Here is an 11,353-nt window from a genome sequence, read left to right as displayed (position 1 = left end):
TGGAAATTCGTCCAGGCAAACGAAGAAATTGGGCAATCACGCGGCGTTTGAGAGTTTCTACGGGGACTATTTTGTTTGCGTGCGAATTAGGCTGCAAGGAGGTCATCCCACAACAAAAGTCGTTCAAAATACCGGTCTGTTGTGTTCGGCGACAGACGCTTTTTCCTCAGGGATTTTTAAAAAATTGTTGGAGATTTATTCTGTCGTGTCGTTCGCTCAACATGCCAAGCAAAGAGGAGAGGATGGTGGAAGACAAAGCGAATACAACAGCAAACTACAACACTACAGACGTGGAAGAACTGGTTGCTGCTATTAAACACAACCTACGCCTGAAATCGGCGCCGTGTCACGTCGTGTGTACAAAACAAAGACGTGTGTCACCGTACAACATCCCCATCAGGACACACAGGTACCTAAACAACCAACACACTTGCCAGATGGGTTGTAAAAAACAGTCGGATCCTTACGTACTCCTACAGGAACTACTAAAACAGGGGACACTTATCAAAGAAGCTGTACACAGGCTACAGTTAGGATTATCTACAAGTAGTACAAAAACATTAAAAATGGATGACGACGAAGATAATGGGACCAATCAATGCGTGAGTAACGTATACTAAAATTTAGAAACAATTGTTTTTTTTTTTTGTGGATACATGTGTGCGTGCATGTGTATAGTGTGTGATGGATTCCACATTTGTATTCTGATCTTTAGACGCAACAACCCTGTTTTTTTATTCATCTTTAGTGTGTTGTTATTCCAAAAACTGGGGGGTATGACCCAGTGAAGGACTTAGTTGTGTATATTCTCTTCAGAGAGATGTACAATTATTATGTACTTTTTTTGGGAAAGTGGTCTCTGTTTTGCATAGATACACCCGTAACATTCGGAACAAATTACGAATTTCGACGTACACCAAGTGCCATCAATTGTTCTACGACACTACAACAATGTGTTTTTGTTTTTTTTTTCATGTGTTGCGGGTGTTTTTTTAAAATAGTTCTGTCGAACATACGCAATTGTGTTATTTTATACGAATCCTTTCATGTGTTGTAACATGAGAAATGTGTATTTCTGATCTCAATGTTTTGTTTAGAGATCCTCACGAGAAGATTCGATGAATAATAAAAAAAGAAATAATACGAGAACCTTGTTTGAATTATTCATTTAAAACACTAAAGAGAACACCAGAATCCTCTTTATCTTGTGTTTAAATTTGTTATCTACGCGTGTCTTTCATTACTTAATCGATGGATTTCGTTTAAATTAGTGTATTTTAAGAAATATGTTAATAAACAAACCGCTGTCTGTTACAAACATCAGTAATAAAAAAACTGTGACGTCAAATTTGTAGGCCGAGTAAACAAGAAAACCTGTGTGATTCATGTGTTTATCATTTATGACGCGTAGTAAATTTCGCAATGGAATAAACAATTTATTATTTTTATTTTTGTTTATCCGGCGTTTTAAAATGGCGGACGGGTCGGAACGTAACGTGTTTACCACACAAGATCCCATCTGCTGTACACAAAGGAAAGCATAAGCCCGAGGCACAACAACTTCCGCTACAACTCGTGTAACGTCACGACAGTGCAGACGGCTCGGCGCCTTTGGACGAGTCACGTGATGTTTACCGGATGTTTGAAGGTCAAAGTGGGGCCGGATCACGGCATCAACAATTTGGCAACAATGGAAATAGCTGAAAAGTGGAAGGTGCATCCGCTCTTTACAAAATAAAAGACATTCCTCCCTCGTGTTACGATCGAAGTTTGTTGTGAACGTCACGCTTGTTTGATGTTCGATAGAACTTTAAAGAATTAAATGGGGGTGGGTATATTTTCGTTATTTCGCCGTGTTTTACTGCAGCTGTTGGTGTTTAAGTATAAACACATTTATTCAATTTCTTGTACTGTGAACAGCTTTTATCGAAAGGGCCTATAGGCAAAATACACTAAACCTGTCTTCCCATTAACGTTTAATGGACGCTTACAATGGTAACAGAGGGAGATGGGACGTTTAATAATTTTTCGCAGTGTTTACGCTGCTACAATGTATTGATCTTTAACACAAAGTAAACAAAGAACACGTCAGCAATACTGTAACAGCTTAACGTCTATAAATAACCTGCATTATAAAAGTTACTACACTATAAATTTAGCAATGTGTGTAATTATTTTACACGCCAATGAACAAATAACACCACACTATACATGTTGGTGTGTATAGAATAATTCCCTCTAAATTAATAAACGGGAATGACTGAAAATGAAATCCGAACCCACGTTCGATCTGGATGTGTCTTCTATGATTTATATACTATATTTTTGGTGTTACTCATTTAGTTCAGAGCTTTACTAGGTAAACACTATACCTTACAAAACTGGCAAAGGGCTTATATAATTTTTTTACGCACGAACTAAAAGACACTACCGCATTATATTTGAATACTGTATAAAGATCGAGTTGTATAGAGTGTATTTTTAACATTATACTGTATAAATTTACATTATATCACGGAAATAATAGTTAATACTACTTTTCTATATACTAGGAATACAAGAATGGAAAGGTCCGAACCCAGACTCTTTAATTTAACTGTTACTTTAGGCGTCAGTTCGATCTTGGCGTATCTTATATGACATTTTTTAGTGTTATGGTGTTTATTTATGAACATGTTCTGACCAGTAGAAGATAAACACTACTCTGTTTAAACAAAGGAACAGCTTTGTAAACATAACTGATGACCCGAGGCAAAACTAAAGGCTAATTTCTAACAGCAGGCACCATCTGGTATTGTTTGTGTTATTCTTGTTGTTAGAACCGCATCAATTGTACAGTACGTTCCAACAGCAGCACCAATTATGTGCTGAATTAATGGCACACATTACCAATTTTTACATACGTACTGTACATGAAATCCGTGTAATATGAATTACAAATATGAGACGTATAATGCGAAGTGCTCAACCTCGCATGTGAATTTAACATAGAGGTTAATGGAGTATACACTACGACAGGCAACCGTATAATAATATAATCTTGTATACGACAAGGTATGATAACAGTAAAATGGCGTCTTTACTGACTTAAACTTGCGTAAACCGACAAATCCTGTTCATTAATAAGGCCAGACACTCACTACAGTCAAGTATCGGGTATACATTACAGACCATAGCACTTTATTTGGGCTCACATTTCGAAGAATTTTTAGTGGAGGGGAGCCAAAATAATCGCGCGCGACCGCTCGTCTTTTTACTAGAACGTGCACCTCATTAAATATTTGGTTAGAGCACCCCAAAATTGACACACACACAGTACGAGTTGGCAGGTGTTTGCCATTCATTGTTTTATGGTACTTGCGTAATGACCCACATAAAACGCTATTTTATGAGGAGGGGAGTTCGAAAGAAAGAAAAATTATCAGCGCAGGGTTATAAAATTAGATTTTTGGTGGAGAAAGGCCAAGTTTAGCTTCAGGACGGTGACTAGACAACCCCTTTTTTTCCACCTGACTTCACCTGACAATCCAGGTAGAAGGCGTCACCTGGAATTCTAAGCATAAAGAAATAATTAACCCCAGCCGGATTTTCTGGTTTAACGCTTTTCCCCCCTTCTCTCTGTCGTCAGAAGCGGGTGAACCTTGTTTTAAATTCAGATGAGCCTCTTAGAGAATGCATTCTTGCGTAATATCCGAACTTAGATCACTATCGGTGGCAACGTACTAACTTTTCAACAAAGAATTTCTCATTTTTTTTCCTAACCACTAGATACGTCTGAATGAAAATTCCACGCATCATTTGATCAATTTCAATCGACCGAATCGTTATATTAGAGTTTAACCCCGAAATAACATATTTACGATAGTTTTTATTGGATCGTAACTAAACTTCTTGAATCTATAACTTTTTATAAGGTTTCGTAAAAAGTTTTAAGAAATCAAATGGAAAAGTTGAACTTGTATCTGATAGCAATTGTGTAAGTACCGAATTTCGTGTTACTAACGCGAAATTCGGCCATTTATTATATATATACAGTATATATTTATATGGCATACCATAGCTATTTCATTCCTACCTTTTCTTGTGGGGATATCGTGAAATTTAATTATAAAAATTAAATAAAAATTTTCATATTTAAGTTAAATTTTACATTTCATTCAATTTACTTCGAAATTGCGCATTACGGGTGTGATATAGAGCTATATAAATTTCTCTCGAAATTTATTAATTATTATTACATTTCACGCAAGACTTTTTGAAACTGGACATAAAATTCAGTCCCGTATCTAATAACACCTGAACAATGTCCAAATTTTTCATCGTTAATGCGAAATTCTGCCATTATTATATATGGCACGTATAATTACATCTTTTCTAACCTTTCTTGTCGTGATAACATGAAATTTAATTTAAAAATTGTTATCAGATTTCCATCTTAAAGTTAGATTTATACATTTTCTACATTTAACTTCGAAATTGCGCATTTAAGGGTGTTTATACAGTTGTACGCACTTTTCTTGAAATTTATTAATAATTATTATATTTCATGAAATTCTTTAAATAATCGGATGTGAAATTCAATCTCATATCTGATAACACTGGAATAAATATCAAATTTTGTACCACTAGCGTGAAATTCGACCATTACTATATATGGCACGTGATATGATAGTAACTACATTATTAATTACTAACATTGTTATCATAAATATTTTACGAAATTTTTATATTACAAGTGTTCTATTTATTAATGTGATAAAATTTACTAGGATTAACGTTATAAACATCCTGCTAAGTATTTTATAGTGTTGTAAACATAATTCTTATAAATTACTACTTATTATAATATTTCATGAAAATTTTTAAGAAACATGACGTTATATCGATGATTGGATCTGATAATGCTTCTATAATTATCGAATTTTACATAATTAGCGCGAAATTCCACCATTAAGACATATGTGGTATGCCTAAGATAAATGATATTTACCTCATTTGTAACCACTCCCCTCGCGATAACGCAAAACTTTTATGAAAATTGCAAAATATTTATTTCGAAGTTTACATTATTCATCATAAAATTATGAAATTCCTTTCATTTGATCCCGAAATAACGAAATTAAAAACATTTATACTGCTGTAAATATAATTATTAAAAAATATTATTATTCTTAAATATTCATGAAAGCTTTTAAGAAATCCGATGGGAAATTATGTCTTGTATCTAATAAATGCTATAAAACAATAAAATTTCACATGAATAACATGAAATTCGTACATAAGTGAATATAGCATGCGTGAGTTTATACTTTATTTCTTTTTCAACACCCTGTTCTGTTTCCATACCATACAATTTCATTTAGAAAAACACAATAAATGGAGGTTTTAAGTGTTATTTATCATGTCAAGTGTTATTCAACCCCGAAATAACGAATTTACGAGTATTTCACGGGCCATTCAGTAAACTATAGAAAAGATCGATTTCTTATAAAATTTCACGTAAAATTCTAAGTAACCTTACGTTTATCTAAGCGTTGCACGCGACACGACTTATGGAATTCACGAATTTCACGTAGTTTGCGTGAGATTCATCCATTATTAAATATAGCACGTGTGTCGTTTACAACGTGAGTTGCATTTCTGGTCTCCCTATTGTTTTTACTTAAAAATAAATAAGAAATATTTATTCTAGAGGTTATTTGTTATTCATCTGACGAAATTTTACGAGAAAATTACATAATTCTCTATGAGATAACGTAAATTTCACGTTGTGAAATATGCCCCTTTTTTTAATACTTGTCCCTTGAATTTTACTATCCTACTTATGCAAGCGGATTAGTGCCACGAGAGTTGTACACTTAGTACCTGTATCCTGGTTGTTTTAATAATACTGGGAGAGGGGTAGAGTTTAAGAAGCCCCCTTCCATCCCCCCTCGACTGTAAATTTCAATCCGAGCGATGATACAGTAAAACGATAAGATGTGTGTACATTGGCAACGTTTCAACATAGTTCAATCTTTTTTTATGGGGTGGAGTACTTGTACATTATGTAATGAACTCGAATACATTTGGGACACTTGCCAACCATGCGTCTACACCAGAAATTAATAATTTTTATCGCCAAATTAATAATTTTTATCGCCAACGGATGTAAGTTTATAGAAATTGATCAGTAAATGTCAGGTGCGGGTGTATGGTATGCCGATTGGTCAGTTTAATTGTGTAAATGAGGCCCCAGTCGCCGGCGAAGTGGCCTTTTATCCATGCCCCATTTCGGTTCCATTGATGTAAGATATCAGAGGAGTTTTTTTGGCAGTAGAAGCGTCTAAAAACAACCAAACTGAAGAGGGAAAATGTAGTTTCGGGGGGTGAGACGCGATAACGAAATTAATTAAGAAAAGTAGGCCCTCTGAGGCTCGTAAACACGTGAATAATGGGGGCTCTTATCTCTTTAATAGGTGTAGAGCTCCTGTTTACTTTCGTCTAGGACTGATTTATTTTCGTAGGATTTTTTTTTTGGAAGTAAGGGTTTATTTACCTTAAAAGTACTTTTACCAGGTGGTGGGAGCGATTTGTAATCACGTGCTTGTCTGTTTGAATAGGAGGTCTTTCAATTACGTCATTTACAAAATGAATAGGAACTCGTATTCATAGAATTATTTTGAAAGGCCAAGATTTTATATAAAGTGAACAGGGAGGCCAAATCTAATCACGTGACTAGGGGACTGGCAACTACCCATAGTATCACGTGATTAGAGGATTTGCAACCTGACTGAAGTAAAATCATTTCTATCACATAAAAAGACCAGCAACTAGTTTAAATCACGTGACTGGACTGGCTAGCAGAAATTTGTACCAAGGGGACTAGCACCAGACTTTATATCACGTGAAGAGGCTGACTTGCATGAATTTGTACCAGGGGACGAGTTTACATGACGTGTACGGAACGATTGGTGTCAAAGTACTATCACACGAGTAAGAGGACTGAAATCTGCTTTAAATAAAGGGTTAGTAGCCATTATACAGGCAGAAAAAAAGCAACTGGGTATTTGTACCGTGTGAATTGTATGAGTGGAAATTCTTTATTTGTACCATCTGATATAAATCAGATGGTACAAATAAAGGGTAACCAGTAATCAGATATCTGTACCAAGCAAATAAATGATTAGCAATTATGTACTTGTACCACGTGAATAATAAACACACGCAATCACGTAAAAGTGGGGTCAATTATGCAGGACTGAAGTAAAGGCGCTCATAAGCACGTATTTGTACCTCGAGCATTCCTAATAAGTCTGTCAACACAACAACACACAATCAGGAATTAAGATCAATTTACTTCTAAAACACTCTTTTATTTGGGGGCCGAATGTATATTTTCGATTCCCAAATAACACAAAAGGGGATAAGAGCCAATTTCACCCTCAAATAACACAAGAAAGTGGAAGAGACATTATAAATTTATTATTAAAACTCCGAAATAACACAAGAAGGTGCAAGACTATATAATTTTATTATTCGACCCCCAAATAACACAAGAGGGAGAGGCCATAGCTACGTAACAGAGCCATTTCTGACAAGGGTGTGACTGATTTTGGACGGTTAAAGACCGAAAACTATTTTTAAAAAAACAACACACATCAGACACAACATTTCGTTCTACACTAATTCAAAGGGGAGAGGGGTTTTCTTTGGATAAATTTAGTAATTTAGGTGTCGAAAAATATAGGACAACCTTAACACTACACGAGAAGACACCCTTATTTAATCGAGAACCTAGTTTTAAATCTGTTTTTACCATTCTTTCGTTCGTCGAGTGTGCTTTTTTAGATGCATACTGATTACCTTTGCTGTGTTCTTAACAATAGGGATTGAAACGAGTCTCTTGTCACGTGACCGGGTATTTAAAACGCGTACAAAACAGGGAAAAAGGCGTAGAAGACGATTTATTTTTAACAGCGGGATCTATTTTTAAATGTTAATAATTCTTTCCTATTTAGTAAAAACATGAGGAAAATTGCATTGTTTAACACATTTTCTTCTGTTTCCTCTAGTGTTATGTATTCTAAATTACGTACAATTGTTTCCAGAAGCGCGCGAACGTAAAAAAATATCCCCACAATTCTAGGTAATAAGGTGAATTTATATCGTTTGTACCCTTTATTTCGTAATACTTGTGTTTTACACGTGACCCTCCCTTAAAAAACACTTGGTTCGACACCCTCTATCGCGCCCGTCATTATGTGTGGGTTTAATTGCAATATTTATATACCTGTTTACGTCATTTCTACACACCTTCCTCGTATAAATGACGTTGAATTGAGACGTAATTGCACACTATAGAAAACTAACACATCTCTGTTACAATCACCCCCTGTCAACGTTACTTTAATGATTTGTGTTAACTATCCCACTATTTAGTGTAAAATCGCTGTGTCTAGCATCCTTATTTTTCTACTCTCTCATACTTTGTATACTTTAAACGGATATACAATGCTAGATACATAACACCAGACAGATGAGGGGCAAAGACTACTGTAGTAGTGTTACGCGGTTATTCTAGGTACTTGTAGTGTGTGTATCATCAGACCATGTTAACAAAACGGTAACTGTTGCGCATTGTCTAATGACCAAGCTAACAATACTCAATCTCGTGTTACGTTATTGTGTCATTTATTCTTATCCGAATTAAACTTCAACCTGTTTATTAATAATCGTAACGGCTATTTTCCTTGTAACACACCCGTTTATAACACAACAAACTAATTTTACATACTTTTAACTAAATATAACTGTTAATTATACACTTTCCTCTATTATTTACGTCCCGTCGACAGTAACCTTTTTACAATTTTATATTATTTACTTGCGTAACTGTATACATAGAACCCATTATTAAGTGTTTCGATATACACGATTGTGCGTTGTAAAGTAACGCGCAAATTATAGCGAAATGCCCGAATCGTAACACATATTAACTGTCAAGCTTTCAATCTTCGTTTCTGCTCCTGTATCTATTTAATTATCGCTAGTGTTATCGATAACACAAGCGTGACACGTGCGATTGATTAGGTTCCTGTTCTTGAGTATCTGCCGTAACATTGTATATGTTTACAAAATGTTTTCGTTATATCGTAAACACTATTGACACACATCTATTGATTTTACGTGTTACTATTATAACATTTTAAAACAGTGTTACTTATATTACACACCATTTACTATTAGTTACGACCGTTACAAGTATCATCTTTCGAGAATATTGTAACGTTTATAATTCTATCCATCTTTACAAAAGAGTTACGCTTAACGAACTTACTGTTACCACCTAGAGGGGATATTTTTATATACGTTACGAATCACTGAACAGTAACAAACATGTTACTGTTACGTTTCTCTCCTAAACGGACAGATAGTCGTGTTCATAATATTAAAATGAAGTTAATACTTTAGTTTGCAAGACTAATGCATTGTTGATGAACTTATGCAGCGCCATTTCCTCCCCTTTCGACAAATCTTTGTGTCCTTGCCAGTTTCCCTTCTCCGACCGACAATACAAAGGTTAACAGACTTGAAAACAAGTGGGGGCACGACAGTTGGCACCGTTACAACAAAAGGCAATGGCCACTTTCGATATAACGATCGAAACGTTCGTAAACGTGTTACGTTTGCCAAAAAAATCTGGAATCTTCGCAAAATCGCGTGTTGTCAGCGCTAATTAGGGGTTAGGGAATTTATGTAAAAGTCGTAATTACAGGGGCGAGTGTCAACCCCTTTATAACGCCGCAGACGGGTGTTTATTTTAGCATCAAGCAATGCAGGCGCACCCGATACAAGAGCCTGTATTCACCTGTCCGAATGCACAAAAATGAACGTAACGGCCCAAAATGTGACGGCGCAATCAATCACGTTTCCTCGAAGCACACCTTTTCCTGAAGGTGTGACGGTTTCCATTTAAGGTTCCCAAAACACATCTACGCGTCACAAATAGCAGAAAAAAGCGGGACGTTACTATAAATATAAGTAAACTAACTACGTAACACAACGTTCCGCCATTTTGGGCCTTCCTTAAAGAACAACTGAAACACTATAATTAGATCAGCCCACTTTCTAACAAGATTTTATCTTATGATCCCATTCTAAAAAAGCCGTAACAGTTTTAAAGGTTTTTAGAATTTGTTTGGTACGACCGACAGGACTTTCTTCGCCCGTCCGTGAGAATTTTTCAGTTAATGCAAACGCGGAAGTTTTCAATTATTAGTCAGTTTTAAAACGAGAAATTTAGGGCAAAGTTCGTCGATAGTAACACAGGTTACGCTATGCAAAACGCATTGTTACGATACTTGCAGCAGGGAGAGACTGCGTCCAGTTTGTTGACAGAATTATCGTTGTGTGACGCGCTGTTACGCCAATTTATTAGGGTCAACTGTGTCCCGTAACATCGTAGCATGATCTCTTTCACGACATCGGTTTTAAATTCGGCTTTATATATATATATACACACACACACACAGACAGACATCCAGCCAGACTAACTTCAGGTCATTGATCCACTGTTAGCAGCTGTAACAGCGAATTTTCCTTCTGTTGGGATTGGTGCATAGTAGTGTGACGCCACGCTAACTCGGCCGAGCTTTTTAAAGCGCGCCGTCAGGTGACGGCAAACGTGACTAATCTCTAACAATGGAGATACTTGTAGTCACGTGACACCATCCCAACAAAAATTGTCAGAGATATGACGTAAAGGGGTTTTAGTTCGCGTGTATTATTCCTGTGTTTGTCGTGTGTAAACATTCGGTGTTTTTCTCGTGTCCTTTAACACCAGGTGCTGCTAGCAGAATTCTATCCACCCATCTGCTGCAGTCGAGGGCATAGTTAGGGGATGGATGCCAGGTGCAAGCGCGCGCACTGTTTGGCTTGTCAATCACCGAACGCATGCGGCAAGTGTTCCTTCAAAGGGGTGTAGTTTCGTCCGAGTTTAGCCGGAAAATTCGACACTCGAAGGGTCGCGAAATGGGGGGAAGGTAAGTACGTGGAGCTGAAATACCAGGATGTGGTGACAATCAGCACTTCCCACGCGCTGTCTGTTTCGGAATCAACGACCCGAACCTTTTGTAACTAGTAAAATGTAGGTGTGTGTGTAGCAGACAACAAACATGGTGGCATGTTTTGGCACGAAGCCACGTCTCCGTGACCTTGAGTAGCAGTTCTGTGACCCGGTTTCTCACTCTCATTGTCCTAGTTCCAAGAAAAATAATGAGACCGATACGACGTAAATGGTCTGTGTGTGTGTGTGTTTTTTTTAAACAAGCTTTCCTCTTATTTCGACCCCCCAAATACTAAAACATCTGGT

The 11,353-nt window shown here is 36.5% G+C and overlaps 1 protein-coding gene across 1 annotated transcript; it reads left to right on the top strand.

The window, feature by feature from the left end:
• The first annotated feature begins 221 nt into the window (after positions 1 to 221).
• LOC136989401 (uncharacterized) lies at positions 222 to 620 on the top strand. The gene has a single exon (XM_067287527.1). It carries the CDS (start codon positions 222 to 224, stop codon positions 618 to 620), a length of 399 nt encoding a protein of 132 aa, XP_067143628.1.
• Positions 621 to 11,353: the final 10,733 nt, after the last annotated feature.

This window comes from Centruroides vittatus, unplaced genomic scaffold (assembly GCF_030686945.1).
Source record: "Centruroides vittatus isolate TY-2023 unplaced genomic scaffold, ASM3068694v2 contig_1295, whole genome shotgun sequence".
Taxonomy (NCBI): Eukaryota; Metazoa; Arthropoda; class Arachnida; order Scorpiones; family Buthidae; genus Centruroides; species Centruroides vittatus.
This window is presented reverse-complemented; position numbering and strand designations above follow the sequence as displayed.

Excerpts from the sequence above, each read along its gene's own strand:
- LOC136989401 (XM_067287527.1), top strand. The coding sequence starts at position 222 with ATGCCAAGCAAAGAGGAGAGGATGGTGGAAGACAAAGCGAATACAACA.